Source organism: Nicotiana attenuata, unplaced genomic scaffold (genome assembly GCF_001879085.1).
Source record: "Nicotiana attenuata strain UT unplaced genomic scaffold, NIATTr2, whole genome shotgun sequence".
NCBI lineage: Eukaryota > Viridiplantae > Streptophyta > Magnoliopsida > Solanales > Solanaceae > Nicotiana > Nicotiana attenuata.
The window spans coordinates 205,805-224,189 of record NW_017670318.1 but is presented as its reverse complement, the minus strand read 5'-3'; the positions used below and the strand labels follow the sequence as shown (position 1 = coordinate 224,189).

At 37.7% G+C, this 18,385-nt stretch overlaps 1 protein-coding gene across 3 annotated transcripts; it reads right to left on the bottom strand.

Moving 5' to 3' along the window:
- Nucleotides 1-313: 313 nt before the first annotated feature.
- On the bottom strand, nucleotides 314-10,552 carry LOC109237770 (importin-5-like). Of its 3 annotated transcripts, XM_019404139.1 has the most exons (21): nucleotides 10,290-10,552; nucleotides 10,172-10,207; nucleotides 8,347-10,080; nucleotides 7,896-8,096; nucleotides 6,962-7,066; nucleotides 6,794-6,859; nucleotides 6,543-6,707; nucleotides 6,046-6,123; nucleotides 5,770-5,967; nucleotides 5,600-5,669; nucleotides 5,387-5,514; nucleotides 5,221-5,277; nucleotides 4,367-4,549; nucleotides 4,153-4,245; nucleotides 3,954-4,039; nucleotides 3,811-3,877; nucleotides 3,656-3,722; nucleotides 3,413-3,549; nucleotides 2,054-2,145; nucleotides 1,383-1,449; nucleotides 314-830 (listed from the first exon to the last, which is right to left on the bottom strand). In XM_019404139.1, exons 3-21 carry the CDS (start codon nucleotides 9,592-9,594, stop codon nucleotides 648-650), a joined length of 3,291 nt encoding a protein of 1,096 aa, XP_019259684.1. In that variant the 5' UTR covers nucleotides 9,595-10,080; nucleotides 10,172-10,207; nucleotides 10,290-10,552; the 3' UTR covers nucleotides 314-647. The 3 variants fall into 3 exon arrangements, with proteins under 3 accessions (XP_019259684.1, XP_019259683.1, XP_019259685.1); XM_019404138.1 differs by having other exon boundaries at nucleotides 8,347-10,552; XM_019404140.1 differs by lacking the exons at nucleotides 5,387-5,514; nucleotides 5,600-5,669 and having other exon boundaries at nucleotides 10,172-10,551.
- Between the last annotated feature and the right edge of the window lie 7,833 nt (nucleotides 10,553-18,385).

Genomic DNA, 18,385 nt, shown 5'->3' with positions numbered 1-18,385 from the left:
TATCTCAAATTACTTAAAATACTACTTACTTTTAACACACCTTATACACCTTACTATCATGGTCATATGGTCATGTGGTACCTTGTATGCCACTAGTCTAGAAATACGAGGTATTATAACCTGAACCTTATTTTATCTCAAAATGTCAAACTTCGAAGCTCATTTTCTTTGATTTGCTTACCCTCTTACCTTCACGAATTTATTTATCTCTTGTTTGAAATAACATAATACTTATAACCTCAAAAATAATCTCGTTCCCAAGCTTACGTCGATTAACTTACGACGAAACTTTAACGTACAAAAATGCGGGATGTAACATCTCATTTCCGAGCTTTCATTAATTTACTTATGGCATAATTTCACGTACGAAAACATGGGATGTAATCGTAAAAGGGTACAACCAAAGCTATCCAAGTAACAGACTCTCACAAGCTATAACCTACACCTATTTCCTTATTGAGGAAAGGACTTGCTTTGTTATACACACAAACACACAGATAGACACAAGTTTCCACCTTTAGCGTTCATGTTTCCAAGTGTTCCCCGTTAAGTAGGCAAATACAGAACTTCACTCCAAATAATTGATTTTTACATGAAAATTGAGCATCAGATGTTTGATCCTCGGACTAGTAGTTTCACTGTACTGATTAAAAGTCAGCATCCTCTACAGGTGATAGAATGAATTTCAATTCCATCTCCTGCCTAGGCAAAAGATATGCCAATGCTGATTCAAAGGTGGCTGATGGTAGAGTTTGCTGAAGCTGCCTTAATATATTAATGATGCGATTTTTGGTTTCTTCTGTAGCGAGATCTTTTTCAGAGCATAGAACCTGTAGAAGAAGTAACATTCAATTACCGAATGTTAATATATACATAAGTTTTGGTTTACTAGGCAACATCCACAATATGATGATACGTTCATATCGGCAGATCAGTCAACCATCTAGATGAAATTTAAATCAAAAGGGAATTTAATACGAGAATGTAATTTACTGTTAGATGCTTGAAAAGTATTAGTTGGACTTCTTTTTTACTTCTCTACTTTAGATGTTATTAACAGTATATTTTCTGCTAGAGAACTGATAGTCAATCAGTACTTCAAAAAAAGAAGTAGAACAAAAACATGAAATAGTGACAAATGTAATTTTTAACGTTTCATGAGATTTCTAGTGCATTTTTTATGTTTTTTAATGAGCTAAATTGGAGATTACTAAGTAATTTAAAATAGCATAACAGCCTAGGCAAGATAGACACTCTTATTGTGAGGGTTACCTCCTTCTCTACCAGTACATTATAATGCATGTAAGCTTCTTGGGAAATTTTATGTCAGTCATGAATGAACAACTTAATCTAGTATCTAATAGTTCTTATTTCAAACTAACCTCTGCAAAAACCGAAATAATTTTTGGAATGTACCGATAGCTGGGACCAATAACTTCTCTATCTGACCTGCAAATGAGAAAATTTGGTGAAACATTGAAGACGAAGAAGTCATTGAAATTGAGTTTACGTATCAGAGTTCGTCAACTTTAATTGAAAAACTAAACAAATCCTAATAACAACTACCAAAATAATTGTACAAAGATCATATACTTAATATACATCAGAAGGAAATTGGTGATCTCGTATCACGAAAGCCTACACACTTGGAATTGCGCATCCTAATGAAATATTTCTAAAACATATAAAATAAAAATTGTTGCAATTGCACTGTCATAAACTTCCCCAACTTGTTTGGGACTGAGGCATAGTTAATGTTGTTGTTGTTGAACTGTTGCAAACTTGTAAACTAGTTACAATGCTAAATGATACTTCAAGAGTTTGTTTGGCTAGTGATGGGTTAGATTTCCCAAGATGTGAAATCAGGAAACATGTTAGCATAAAACTTGGAATTATATTTTCAGAAAATTGTTCCAATCATATGTTGCCATTTTGTAATCTTTCCTTTTCTAGTTTTACAAAAATAAATATGTAAAAGAGATAACAATGAAGATTTAAAATAGTAAAGTGAAGACCAGAAAAGGATGAAAACTAGAGCAAACTAATCCAGTACCTTTCAACCATCGAACATAGTTCGCCATGAACATATTTGGCTTCAGCCAGGTCACCCTTTATAGGCAGGCAATTCAACCAAACCGGAACAATCTACCAAAGGATTTGGAATTAGAATTGTGAAGAAATTATAGCAAGATTAAATAGTGCATTGGAGGAACATCACTTTATCTGTGAATATATGCTTTACCATATTTCAACATGTGAGCGCATGCACAATGAAACAGACTCTTTATCAGAAGGTATTAAGGCACAAACAATTGCACCAACGACCATGTTAGCATTTAGCAATTGTTTGCAGTCTTATTTAAAATGTAAAAAAGTACTGATAATGTAAAAGTGTCTTTGAATATTTTCTTCTCTTTCTTTTCTAAACACTTCTGAGCATAGTAAAGTATCTTATGGTAAAGCTAAATCAAATGCTCTCTCCAACCCAATTTATCTGAAATACATCTTAAAATGTTTGACGCCATTTGACTAATAATATTTACCATACAACTTTCACAATTTGTACATTTCAAATTCATTTAAAACTAAGATTTTAAATTTTGATACGTCATACGATGTTATATCAACCAAACTAGATTAGTTGGAGTAATATTCTCTTCCACTACCATAAGTCAAATGAACATTTTAAACTCTAGACAAGCCAATTACTGTCATATAATATGAGACAAAAGGAGTAGGTAAAAAAGGAAATAAACTCAAAGGGATCTCCATTAGCAAGTATAACTTAAAGGAAACAGAGGAATCTCAGTATACATGTAGAGCAATAAATACTTTTTTCCTTTTCATGAAGGGAAGGAAAAGGACACTGCACGTTATCAATAAGAGTGTCATAAATAGTCCAGAGAACAACAGAAAGAGAGAGAAAATAGAGAAGTCTTAATAACTAGGGAAATGGCAACAATTATGCAATGTGGAACTAATTTTTAGAAAGTGTAGAAAGTACAAGCATATCAATAAATTATTAGCTTATTAATCATATTAAGTTGCATAGTATAAAAATATTCTTGTCGGGTTAACTAAGACACTTTTCAAATATAAAGGATGAAATAAGTAAACAAATAAGACAGGAATTACTGGAACCTCTTTTAAATCTCTATATGTATAATAAGTAAGAAGGTCATCACACTACTATATTCCCATTCTAGTGCAATTTAACTTATAGAATTGAATCAGCGGCTATGAGACAAAGATTAAATTGCAGCTCTCAAACTATTTGATTCATGCAAGGAAGTTTGCAATAAAGACCTAAATGTACACCTTAAATAACAGAATTCCAACTCAAGCATATATGGCCTGTAGGCTTAAGAATGAATAAACAAATAAATGTTAGGGGATTTCAAGAAGGACAAACCTGCGCCGAGTTGATACTTTCCCGATGGAACTGACATATCTTACCCAGTGCAGAAACAGCATTATCATATGCGCATTCATTCTCAGGTTCACGAGCACATAAATGCATTATCACTACATTGATTCTTGAAATAGCCTCTGAATCATGTCACGAGATTAGTAGTAAGTACAAAAATGTAGTAACATTTTTCATCCAGTTCTCATGATGAGAAGGATCACAATATCACATTCAACGGTATTATACCTGTAACAACAGGTTTGAAAACAGAACTACCATATTCCACATAAAGCCCAAGTCCATAAAGAGCATTCTGGACACGTTATCGATTGTGTTAAGTTAAATGTTACAGTGGGCAACTAGAATAAAGAACCTGGAAGCAACCACTAAGATAGCCAAACCTGTCTAACTCTTGGGTTTTCGTCATTGCTTGCATCCAAAAACAAAGGTAGAAATATATCACAGTACCTAGTTGACAAGGAAATAATTTTTAGCAAAACGGTGATCCCAACCATTTAAGAAAAACTCATACACACAAACCCACTTTAGAGCCGCTTCAGGGCACTCCCTCACTAGGCTAGCAAAGATAACAGTTGGTGTACATCTCTCTTGAGCTGTTTTATCTTTGCCCTTCATAGAAGCAAGAAAAAATTTAAAATTTTAAATTAAAAAAAATTAAGATATAGATATGAATAAATAAGTAGAGTGTTAGAATAAAAGTGGTTATTATGTCCTGAACTCACCCACATAGGAATCAGATTTGATGCCAGCTTGTCAAAGAAAGGCAAGAATGCTGCCTTCACCATTTTGATCAATGTTTTTAATATTCGACAAAGCTGATAAAGAAAAAAAGCTCAGGTTATTCGATAAGTAAAAGTAGAATCAAAGTGAGGCTTGCATAAAGAGTACAACAGTGTGTCATTTATATCTGAACTTTATTCGTAGAATGGAACATACCTGCCACAAAATATGATCTTCTTGCCATTTTTCCCTTCTCAGCAATTCATCTTCCTCAGCATCAAAGTCTTCTGATTTTGCTCTCTCTTTGAGTTTTCGTTTTCTGTTTGAACTTTCTGTAATGACATGCCTTACCTCAGTCACTATTCTACGAAGCTCACCTTCATTGAGAAGTGGACTGATCTGAAAGAAGAAACATAAGGACAAGAATGACAATCCTATTTTGCCATTCTAACTTTCTGCCACTCTTGCTATTTCTCCCTTTTATAGTACTAACAGAGCATTTCAAGCAATAGCTAGAAGCTGGATTAACTGGGGGTTTACTAGAAAGAAGTTTCCCAATGGAGTCAATCTAATACAAAGTTACTAAGCTGTTTGTCAGACTCACTAGTCTTACCTAGTCAAGACAACTTTCGTGATTTCCCTATCTGTCATAAATTTGATTCCACGTTTCAATTTTCAAGAATTTTATTAATTTTTGACCATGTCTTTGTAGGTATAAATCCACACTTAGTAAGAACTGAATAACGACCTCCTACTTTACTTGATCCCCTGAACACATTAGCATGCAAGTCATTGCGCGCTCTTTGTTCCCATGTCTTCCTCTTTTTAAGAGATGTACTAAGCTTTCTTTGCTTCTGGTATAATATAACTGATATGAGTTTGGATAAGTGTTTGTTTAGATCTCTATTGAAGGAGAAGAAATTGGAGTTGTTTACTGTGTGGTTACGTAAAGACCAACATTGTCATCAAGTTGGAACATAAAAAATTCAAAAGAAACATACCACCACAGTAGGAAAAAATGCAAACGTGGATCAAGAATATTAAAGAAATTGTCTTCGACATAACAAAACCTGCAGGCAATTGTTCAATGTACTCAACATGACTGCAGATATATCTGTCATAGGCTCCTGCATGAGATAACAAATCAAGTGTCACTTCTTGTTATCCAAATAGACCGAAGTTAAACAATTTCCGAACAAAAAAAAAAGAAACATAATTACTGAGGTCAAGAACAACCTCATGCAAAGCTTCTAGCAAGGACTGCATTATATGGTCTGACAACTTTGTGAAATATGTCTCACTTGCACCTTGTGCAATCCCTTTCTCAACAGCCAGTTTAGCAGTACGCAACAAAATATACATGGCTTAAACAGCAAAAATTTAAAAAATTGCTTCAGCAATTGAAAAATTAGAAAATTAAAAACCATATGAAATCATGAGAATTCTCACAATTAACAGCACATTTCCTGAGACCATTGTGGGTATAGAATTTCAGAAGTGGAATAAAGACTGAAACAACCTGTTTAATGCATTAAGCCATTGATATGACCTGTTTAATTTGACATCACTCAACAGCACATGACAAAAAGGAAAACGTGCAGGTGATCATTCATGCCAACCTGGGATACCCATGGGTAGAAGTCTTCCTTTAATGTCTCAGCGAAGCAGCATAGCATAAAACACGATGCAACTTGGTTCCACTTCACAGAGATGGTTATAGCAGGTTCAAGTTGAGCACATTGAATAATAAAGGGCATGACTTTACGGATATAAGGAAGAAAATCATGTCCTAGGCAATCGCAAATTGCAGCACATGCCTGTAATGACATCAAGAAAATAAGATGAGGCCAATCTAGAACGAAATTTGATCTTAAAATCAAGTGATTTACACATACCCTAAGCAAGTACGCAGTAGGCGGCTCATCCCCCTTCACTTGTAATCCTTGTAATGATATCATAAGCACCTCCATAACCTTTAATGACAACAACAAAAAGGAAACAAATAAAAAGTAACCTCTATGTTGAGAAATGACCAAAGGAAAATAGGCTCACACCAGCACTGGCCAAGACAAGAAAAAGAATGCCAAGGGATCGTGGAAAGGTATCACTGTCATTCATTATGTTACACATCATTGTTGAAAGAAATAGTAAGTCAAACAAGAGTAATCTAGATTATGGTTTAACTATGGTAAAGCCATCTGACAAAGCATAACAAATGAAACATAGAACGAAGCAATCCCAACCAATGGCATCTATATACGTGTTCAGTGTCCCATGAGTAAGGAACTAAAAAAGATGTGTGCGGTATCCTATGAACATGGCATCAATATATATGTGTTCAATCAATGGCATCAATATATGTGCTCAGTACTAGGCATAGTTGGAAGAAGACCTGCTCTGCGTCTTCTCTAAATATCTCCCTGCCAACAGCAGACCCAACACAGCTTATGCACTCTATTGCTCTGGCACGAAGAATGAGATCGGATGTAAGATCTGTGTTTCTCAAGAGAGTTTTCAAGTATGGCATAACAGTGTCATAATAGGTACGGAAGTGCTCCTGTTGACGTGTAATATATCATCCTTCAAGATTGATAATATAAGCAGAAACAGAACTGAGTCAACCATAATTCCACCAGTTAATACCTTAACTGATTCAGTTATACGAGACAATGCATATAATGCTTCTTGTTGGACCATTTGTTTGCCATTCTGCATTTCAAGCAACAAAAAGCCGAAAAAAACATCATTAGTCTCTTGCACTTGTCAGAAATTACATACCTCTGTAATTTGGTGGCCTCTATATTTGCACACCTGTACAAGTACAAGCAGTTTGTTAACTATTCCATCTAGATAAGGTATCAAAATTTCTGGCTTGTTGCACACACAGAAGAAGGAGAGAGCTCCAGCAGCAGATGCCTATAAAAATGCCAAAAAAGTAGAAGGACCAAATTAGTTGGCATGAGCAACTGAATGGATTCACATCTACCAAATCTTTAGGCTTATCCGCTTATGTTCTTTTCCAAATTTTATTTACGGGTACACTTGAGATACCTTCCCTGACATTTAGTAATAATTACTTCCTTTATAATATCATTGTTTATTGCAATCATTCAACGTTCTTGTAAGTCAGAAGAGGGTTCTTAACTTCTTATTGCAAATAAAATAAAGTCACAAAGTATATTTTCCATAAACACACTACAAAGCGAATAAACGTTTGTAGTACGAAATTCTAGAAGGGACGTTACACAATACATCCTTAATTTGCGTCATGTTGCAGAAAAGCAAAAGTGATTGTTGAGGACCAATTGGGAACAAGTGTTGCGACTAAGGAAATGAAGCCATATATAGCGGAAAGACTTCTTAGAGTAATCTCAAAATTACATCAAGAAATCAAGCAGAATGCAGTAAGATGAGTGGATCGATAAAGAGCCAACTCCCACCGCTTTGAATATTTAGTTTAAAGCCCAAGATTCTTAGGAATCAGACATACTAGAATATAAAATGCATATTAGTACTCAATTATTCTCTTTATGGATAAAAACACAATTTTAAAAATTAAAGACCTAGGCAAGGTTAAAGAACTTCAACTGTATGGTACATAAGACCACCTTGTAGAGGTGCAGTAAGAAAAAAATTTGTTGGTTGTTTCACGTAACAATGATAATCTAATCTTCTTTTAGCTGGCAATTGTTCTAGGGGAAACTTGCAGCATCCCTGGATAGTACATATCACACATAGGACAAACCTGCACTCGTGGATGAACATGGTCCATAGTTGCAGCTAATGCAGGAACTACTTGGTTATGGTATTGTTCTTGAAAATCTGAATGGTAGACCGTCGATAACATGTCAATTGCGCAGCAAGCAGCCCATCTGACTCGAGGATGAGGATCTCGGAGACAATTTAAAACCTTTTTCACCAGTTGCTCCATATCCTTGATCAACACCTACAATAGCAAAAAGAGCCATGATTCCGAGGTACGTAATTGACTAAGAAAAAAATTCAAAAAGATAACTTTAAATAATGAAACAGTGTAGAGCATTCTGACAGAGTATAGGGGGGAATAGCTTATACATTTAAGCAGCTTGCCAGGAAAAAGCACCTCTTAAATGCTACGAGTTGATATTATATCCGTTATAATCGAACCATATAGCCACAACAAATATACAACTAATATACTAAGACAGATGGTATACCTGCTTTGAGCAACCTTTAGCAATCTGAGCAAGTGCAAAGGGAGCTGCATGGCGCTTCTCCCACTCTGGGGCATCCCAGTAAGCAGACAGCTGCTCTTTAGCAATATGAACAAAAGACTTACCTCCTAAGGCACGAGAAAACCGTTTTAAGAAGTGCACACTAAAGCCGTGGTTACTTGTAGCCCCTGTACTATCATACTTGGTCTCGGCACTATGCCAATCAGGTTCATCCTTCATATCGGCTAATAAATTCACTAACACCGTTAAACATCTGCTAATAAACGAGAGCAACCTCTTCATCATACCAGGTGTCTTCTCCCAGCTTGCCTCAACCAAAGTTACCAAAAATTCAACAGCCCCATGCCTCGTCCCCTCTTGCAATTTCTCATCCTCTGCTATATCCAATATTGAACCCACAACAACCACTAGTTGTCGCCTCAAGAACCTAGGCTCATTCTTCGCCAAGTCTTTTAAAAATGCCAGCACGTAGCATGCTGCATCCTCGTCCCCACCGTTGCTCAATGTGTCAGCCAATGTCCTCAGCACACCTGGCAATAGATCTTGAAATCGCTCCTTTTCATTTGAACTCGATACGCATTGAATGAGGTTGATCACTGCTTTTGTGGCTGCAATCCTCACATTGAGATCAAGGGCATCATCATTCAGTGTATTTAGGAATACTAAGTGCAGATCTTTAGCCCAAGGGACAATTGTTTCGCCTCTATGCTCAGCTAGTTGCGCAAATATTAAGAAAACCGACTTTTTTAAAAAGTTGTTTGAACTAGAATTAGTGACGCATTGGTACAAGAAGCGCAATAACTCAGGCCAGTTGTTATCTGGAAGAGATGAAGCAGCCAGCGTATAAACAGTGTAACGAAGCTCTCCGATGATAGATTCTGATTCTTCTTGGTTCATGCGATCAAGGATCATACACTTGATGCTTGATTGAGTGGAGACACTTAGTTTGTGCCAAGTGCATAAGTCATCATCTTTAAGCAAATTCTTTAAGAGGAGAGCACATTCTTGACGGGTATAAAAGTCGTGGGAAGGGCCAAGATAGTCAACAAGCTTAAGTGCAAGGGATTCTGGATCCTTCTGCCTCATCATGTTAAATATGGACTTAGCCTCCGAATCATTTTCCCCGGAGCTGTCTATGTGATCAGAAATAAATGTTTCAAATGGCTCTGAGTCAGGCCCAAGAATAGCCTCCATATCGGCCTTCTGTGACTGAGTAACCTTGCTATTCATTACAGTATATATTAAGATGAGAGAGAGAGAGACGACTACAGAGTTGTGACAAATGAAAGAGATTGAGAGAGAGTTGTCGGAAAATTGTAGTAATATATTAAGCTGAAAATTATAGATACCTCCTCCAACAATGTAAATATTAAGGTCAACTCCCCTTTTCTGTTTCAAAAGACAATAAAAAGGTTCCCCCGGGGCAAGGCTATCAGCCAATATTTAATACAATATCTTAACATCAGCCTATTGTACTGTATCGCATATATTGTTAATTACTTTAATATAATATTTGTTTTGAATGTTACGTAACATTTTACTGTATCGTATTATTAAACTCGTTGTTATGCAACAGAAAAGTGTTATCATATGTAACAGCGCTGATCTGATAATGTTTTTAACGTGGAGATATCAAGGTAGGAAAGGGTGAAGATTGTAAACACCACCGCTGAGCCCAAGATTATAATATGTTGAGGTCAACTCCCCTCCTTTTACCTGTTTCCAAAATTATAGAAAGACCCTATATAAAACAACAATTTACAGTAATAAGACAAAGGAAGTAAATATATAGTCAAAACAGCATAACCTCTTCAGCAGCCTTTTCTCGCAAGTCATTCCCGGTCTGAAATGAATCACAAATTCCAGAAACTCTTCACAATACTAAACTATATCATCTTAACACCAAATCAGCTAGCATGACTGACCTCTGACTCCATTCTCTAATCTTGAGTTGATTGAGCTCCAAATTTTACCGAATCCGACCCGTGAAGAACTCGCCGGCGACAAGCCTTGGCCTCATCTCCGCCGTCCTCCGTCGCGCCGTGAAAAGCAAAAATTATAGACTTCTCCTCCGAGCTATTATATACAATCGTCAACTCCCCTTATTATTTCCAAAATTATAAAGTTACCCAGAACCATTCTCTTTAGAGATAAAACTCTTGTTCCGATATGTTTTTGCTTTTATAATGAATGTTTGTTTTACACCTATTTAACAGTATTTGAGTTTAAATATTTTTTGGCCCCTATAGATCAAATTATCCAAAAATTAGTTATTTTTTGTTTTCTAATATTACATATAAAAGATAAAAAATTATTCAAATTTAAAATCTCAAAAGATATGCATATTTCACTAGTTAAATATTGAAGAAAGCTAATATATTATTAATAAATTTATAAAGATTTAAACTCTAATGCACATATTTTAAAGCTATATAGAAAAAGAATTCTTTCAAGATTAATGGAAGAACTTCGTAATTGTAGCTTGTTTCGTAGATTTCATTCTAAATTCTATTTAGAAAAATAAATTCTTTCAAGATTAATGAAAGAATTTTGTAATCGTAGCTTGTTTCGTAGATTTCATTCTCTTACTTGCGGTATAACGCTTGAATTGGCAAATATTCATATCCAATTTTTAGCAAAAAGCAATGCAATAGCGTTTTCCCTTAAAATCTAAGAGCTTAACAGTTAAATCTTCTATCTAAATATTTTTTGGCATTTGTCCATTGAAAAAGATATCATGTGCAAATATTCAAATCTTATGTCTTATGCAACATAGAAACTTTGTAAAATGAAAAAGATTGTGTGCATATTATTAGAATTATTATTAGTAACCTTAAAGATTCTATATGCTGTTATAGAGAGGTAATTTTACAAAGAGTGTTCTGGTATAAATATGGTTGTTGCTTATAGGTAAAAAGCTATATAGAGAGAGGTAAAATATAACTAGAAAATTGGTTTTAAAGAAAACTAGGCTTTTATAGTGAATGAATTGTCACGACTCAAACTGGAGGGTCGTGACTAGCACCCGGCCCATACGTGCCGAGCACTAATGTACATTTTATCTAACCTTCCTATTATCTTTAAGGGCCGACAAGATCAATATAAATGGTATACATGGATCATGAACAACCAACAATGAAAGAAAATAGCATGAACATACATAACATGGGATGACAAGACTATCAAGAAACTATATATAAGGTACGAGCCACCACGATGCCATGAAAGACTATCGACAAAAATCAGCCGACAAGGCATACTAAACTATACATGAATCGACACCTATCTATGAGCCTCTAAAGGAACATAAGTGCTGCAACATTGCCGGAACTGGGCCCCGATATACCCATAATGTCTATACCAAAAATGCATACCAAGACCACAGCAAGTCCGGAGAAGGGATCTCGCCAATAACCGTTGAATTGGGCAACCTACTATGGTGGGGGAGCTGCGTCTACCTGTCTATCAGGACCTGCAGCACGACATGCAGCATCCACAAATAAAAAATACGTCAGTACGAATAAAGTACTGAGTATGTAAGGCAGGAATGCATAAGTAAGAACAGCAATGTAAATAAGGATAGAGAATATACAACCTATAACATCTGGGTACCACTGAGGGCTATTGACATGAAATATATATATATATATATATATATATATATATATATATATATATATATATATACACACACACATATACACATAAACTTTTAAAACATACACCTCTGTGGGCATCATCATCATATCGTACCCGGCCATAATAGGCTCCGTAAAAATATACCCGGTCATCATAAGGCTCAGTAGAATTGTACCCGGCCACGTGGAGCTCGGTAAAAATCCAACTGATCTGTGGTTGCAGAATAAGTGTCGTACCCGGCCGACTATAGCACAACTCGGTAGAGTAAAATAGATACATATATATAATGCATGTTCGACTCATTTGAATCATGTTCTGAACCTTTAAGAGTGACGTAAGGTCGGTATCCTCCGTACAGATTATTAGGACTAACTCTCCATCATGAATCTTATATGAATCAGGAAGTACCAACAACATTGATAACGTAAGAATAAGAGAAGAAATATCAACATTAATCGTTCCATAAGAAGAGGAATAATGTAGGTACTGCTAGCTTGTAAGAGTGGAGTATCTTTGGAAGCTCGTTCATTACATTATGTACAACCAGAGTCGTGCAAAAGAAGGAAAGGGATAGCCTCACATACCTTGTATATACTGCCCAACCTCAAGCTATGCAAATGTCATGACTCTTTAGTCTACAATAAGATAAATGACATTATCGTTATCGTTTAAGCGTCGTAACTATTATGTATCGACCGCAACCTATTTTACGATGAAACGGACAGCACCTCCCTTATTTATATGACTTACCACAAGTCAAAACAATCACCAAACAGCCCAAAAAATATCAATAATAATCATATTGAGCCTCCGAAAATAGTCCACCAACCAATAACATTACTACCAAGCCTTTCGATATGTATTTCACAAGTTCTAGCTTCAATGACTTAACCGCAACTTGGATAGTCTTAAATAAATGTAGAGTAAGAGGTTCATTACCTTTAAGCAGAAAGAACAACTCCAATTTTACCTTAATTTTCCACGAAATATCCCTCCAATATTGCCACAAGAACAACAAAGCGAAACTAACAATCAATTAGGGTTTTTCGGCACTAGAGTCACTTTAGAAGACTTGAAATCACCTAGGGTTGATATTAAAAACTTGAGGGAGTATTTATAGAACATAAACCAATTAAAAAACCTCCCACACGAGCTGGAATACGACAAAAATCAGCAACGACAAGCAGAACAAGAAACTTATTAGCGCCACAGGATTTCCGACACTTGATTTGTGTTGTTTGCCTTTTGTTTGGGTCTTGGATCATGAGAGAACCTTGAGAGAGTGTTTTTAGGATTCTAAGGTCTGAATATACTAAAAAAATAATGACTTAAAACGGGGTTGAGGCATCTTATATATATCCATATGTCTTAAACCGCCTATGTGGGCCCCATAGAGAGCTGCTTGGCGCAGTACCGCGAAAATACGGATATCTCTCTATTCCGAGATTGTATTGATGAATGGTTTAATGTGTTGGAAACTAGACTCATAGATATTCAATTTGGTGGGTAGATAACCCCGTAATCCCAAGTAATTTGGGAGAAAAGCTTATTAACCTTTGACCTAAAGTTTAAGCAAAATTATGAACGTAAGTTGCGACAACTTTTGTCTACTTTTGTTTCATAACTCGTTTGACTTCAACACTTATACGGATATTATATGATTCAAATACCTTAAAAAATGACCTCTTGGGAATATTGTGTACCTCTAGTTTTACCTGAAAATTCGGGTTACAACATCCTTGATTCGTTAAGCTTCTAATACTTGTTAACCACTCTTATACACCCTTGTATCATTTAAGACCAATAGGATTAACTTCTTATCATCTCTAATATAATCTAACTTCTCAGATTTATGTCAACTAACTTACGGTGTGAACTGATGTACGTGAATATGGGTTGTAACACCCTCCCCCTTAGGAACATTCGTCCCCGAATGTATGGGTTTATGGGGAGTCTAACTCATCGTGGATTCCAATGGAAATTCCCGGCTGAGTTTCCCCTATAAAATGGACACTATCCAAACTTGCAAGCAATTAAAACCAACGTATGGCCTCACAAGGCTATACAAAGCATTATGGATATGCACGTTATCTGCATATCACCATTTTGTATTAAGGAAGAGTATTCTCAAACCTAGACTGGGTTAATATGTTGTCCGCATAATAACCCTCTAAGAAAACCTTGTCCAAAGTCCACCGGGATTTCCATAATCCCAACGGGCACAACCACGATATATGCATTATTTGGAGAGATAAATGCCGGCATGCTAATCGTTAATGTGTAAATAGTCGAATCCGAAGGGGGCGAGGGTCTAACTCTGTTTATTTTTGCAGAAAATGAGGCACGAAGTCCCCAGGTTGGCATGGTCCGAAGTACACCACCGTTATTGTTAAATTGGTGGGAAAACCTTTCACCAAGCGACAAAAATCACGTGAAAAGGGTTCTTGGAAACTTACCTTCCTTATTGGACATCCAACAAAACAACATGCTGATCGAGGCCGCTACTATGTTCTGGGACAGAGAAAGAGTTGTATTCCATTTTGGCAATATAGAAATGACTCCTCTTTTGGAAGAAATAGGAGGATTCGCTGGATTACCATGGGATAGTCCCGATTTACTAGTATCGGAAAACCGCACAACTGGGGGGTTTCTGAAAATGATGGGTCTTGAGAAAGAATGATGACTTGAAGTTCCTGAAGAAGTCCTATATACCCTTCGACTTCCTCTATGAATGATATCGACACGGCAAATCTTACCATATCTTTCATGATGAATTCTCTATCACTTCCCTGGGCTGGACTCATCGTAGGGTTTTTGTATTCATCGTTTGCTTTCTGGGTATGGAAGTGTTTCCAAGCCAAGGGGACAGAATTCACACCAGGTTGGCCATGGTAACCAAAGTTTTATTAGAGGGAATTGAGGGACAAACCTATACTATTGTTCCGATGATTGTAGAAGACATATACCGGGCTTTGGATCGTTGCAAGAAAGGGTCCAAACATTTTGAGGGTTGTAACTTGCTACTGTAGATTTGGTTGTTAGAACATCTTCAGAGGGGTCAATACAGCCAAGAGTTTCCACGGAGACCATGGAACGATCACATAGCTTTCCACCATCCTAAAAGAATGACCTTTATCCCAGATAGATTTGACAGCCAGAGAATGCTACAGAATGGGCACAGTTTTTCAGCAATTTAACCGAGGACCAGGTTCACTAGATGTTCGAGTGGTTCCCTACTAATGAATTCATCATCAGATCCAGGGACGTTGCGTATTCGGTGTTGATTGGATTGAGGGGAATACATCCCTATGTTCCTATCAGGGTCATGAGGCAAGTTGGTAGAGAACAAGTCATACCACGAGTCTCCAAAATGAGTCATTACAGAGCCGATTTTCAGGGTGAGGCCATTCCATACAAATGTGAGGCCCAGCACATATGGCATTTGAATATTATCGTGGAAAAGGATAAGATCGAGCTAGATCGATATCATGCAGGTCATGTGTACTTCTACCCATCATGGTTAGAAGATAACATAGCGGGAATAGTCGAGCGGTCAAGGAAATAGAGTCATAGATGAAGCTGCTGAAGCGCAAGTGAAATATGAGAGGCTACACAAGAGAGTCCTTGAATCCGAAGCCAGACATTTGGAACAACACAAGTTCGACATGGAGTCAATTAACGAGTGGAAGGAAATGGCTACAAGATTGACAGAAAGACTGGAATATTTGGAGCAGGGTCTAATGGAATTGGAAGGAAAGATGAGGAAAAGGGTCGCAGACTGTCAGAATGCATAGGGAAACAAGGGAGGACACCTAGTAAAGGCATACTTGCTATTAGGACATGCACGACCTGGGGAATCTTATCGATGGAGCCAAGAAGGTCAAATATGGAGAAGGTCCCTCCGGGACCAAGTAGATTAGATTTAGCCATTTTTTTAGAAACATTTTGGAATGTAATAAGGCAAATGCCATTAGTACCTCATTTATTTATTGTCGTTTTTAGGCTCGTCTTCTTTATTACATTAATGAAATGAGGCATTTATCGGCCTTAAATCTCTCCAAATCTACTTGTCGCTAGGATTACCTCGGGCATAATGAGGTTTACCAAATTAGGATGCGAATTTGCATTCCTGCAATACGTGTTTAAATACTGCAAATGCTTTTCAGAATCCTTACTGACTTGTTTACCTTTTTGCATCTTTCTTTATTTTGATTATTCCCATCCCCTAAGGTTGGTTCGCACATATTGGCATCGTTAGCATATCACACCAGATCTAGAGGCCCTCCACCTCCTCCTCCTCCAAGTAATCCGAAAGGCAAGGGAAAAGCTAAGATGGATGACATGAGTGGTATCCGGAAAGAAAATGTTGCGCACGTGGAAAATGTTGAAACCTCAGACGGTCGGAGTACTCTGGCCTAGAACGATTTGGTCCTACGGTTGGACCAGAAAATACTGGAATTGCAAGGGGAACTTGAGCAGGTCTGCAACTTGGCAAACCTCTCCCTCACCCTAAGCATCCCAGATCTTAACCAGCAAAATGCCCAAAACCCAGCACCTCCTCAAAACACACCAAACCAACGTCCACAAAACCCTCCCGCACCCCATCAATGCGCAACACCTCCCCGAAATCCTAATACCAATACCCACTCCTCCTCAACACCAACATCTTCCGACTCAGCACCCGCAAACCACTTACCATACACCTCAGAATACCCCACAACCTATCCCTGATCCGCAAAATTCAACTAATGATCACCATTACACTCCAACCTCGACACCCATCAAAACAACCCCATATACATGGAAACCTTACCCCGCTCTACTCAGCCAATCTCATACACTCCAAAATCCGCCGAGAAGGACCTGCTCATTAAGAACATGGCAGAGGAGCTCAAGAAGCTCACAAGTCGAGTCCAGGGTATTGAAGGAGGCAAAGGAATTGAGGGTCTGAATTATGAGGACATATGCATTCAGCCAGACGTAGAACTGTCGGAGGGTTACAAACCTCCCAAGTTTGAGATGCTCGTCCGAACAGGTGACCCAAAGGTACATTTGAGGACATACTGTGATAGGCTTGTGGTAGTTGGGAAATATGAAAGAATTTGCATAAAACTATTCATGAGGAGTCTCACTAGAGATGCCCTATCTTGGTGTATCAGTCAGAATCCCAAGAAGTGGGTTAATTGGGTAAGCATGGCATCAGACTTCATGGAACGATTCAGGTTTAATACAGAGAATGCACCAGACGCCTTCTACATACAGAACCTCAAGAAGAAACCAACGAAAACATTTCGCGAGTATGCTACTCGATGGAGGTCAGAAGCTGCAAAGGTCAGACTGGCACTAGAGGAAGAGCAGATGAACAAATTTTTCGTCAGGGCTCAGGATCCACAATACTATGAAAGGTTAATGGTCATCGAAAATCACAAGTTCTCCGACACCATCAAACTCGGGGAAAGGATTGAAGAAGGGATCAAGAGTGGGATGGTAACTAATTTTGAAGCATTGCAGGCTACGAATAAAGCATTACAGGCAGGGGGTATTTCAAAGAAGAAAGAAGTAGGGGCAGTGATGGTAGCCCAAGGTCCAAAATCTCCACTCACATACCAAACACCTCTACCCACTACCAACCTTCACCTCCCAGATATTCTCAACCCGCTACCGACTACCACACTTATAACACCCAGCCAGCCTATTACCATTCACCTCCAACCCGCCAAAACTATCAAAAACCCAAACCCAATTTTGATCGCAGGTCGCCCAGATAATACACCCCTATTGCTGAGCCCATCGACCAGCTATATGAAAGAATGAAGACTGCCGGATATGTCACCCCCATTCTCGTTGTCGCCATGGAAAACTCCTCCCAATGAGTCAACCCAAATAAAACATTGTGTACCATTGCGGCATGAAGGGGCATACTATTAATGAATGCCGCGCTCTGAAAGACAAGATTCAAACCCTGGTTGATACCAAAGTCATACAAGCAAAGGAAACCGCACTAAATGTCCGCAACAATCCCCTCCCAGATCATAGGGGTGAAAGAGTAAATGTGATAGAAACTGGTGAAGAATGGGATCCTAAAGGGTCGATTGGGCTTATTCGGGAAGGTGACGACCCTAAACCTGCAGTCACGCTCACTCCTATTGGGTACAGATATAGCCACTGGTCGAAGTTGAAGTAGCCGCATCAGTCCCGTTTGAAATTGAGGTAACAGCACCTGCGACTACACCTACCCCATTTGAAGTAGGAGTATCTACACCCTTCACTATGACGGTAGCACCCACACCACCTTTCAATTCCAACGCCATACCCTGGGATTATGTTGCTGAAACTAGGAGAAAAGAAAAAGCAAAACTGGAAGAGTCTGGTGCTGCACAGG

Coding starts and splice junctions, on each gene's coding strand:
- LOC109237770 (XM_019404138.1), bottom strand. CDS start 9,594: ATGAATAGCAAGGTTACTCAGTCACAGAAGGCCGATATGGAGGCTATT. Junction 8,097..8,346: donor CTAAAGGTTGCTCAAAGCAG/GTATACCATCTG, acceptor TTGCTATTGTAG/GTGTTGATCAAGGATATGGA. Junction 6,860..6,961: donor AACTGCTTGTACTTGTACAG/GTGTGCAAATAT, acceptor CTTGAAATGCAG/AATGGCAAACAAATGGTCCA.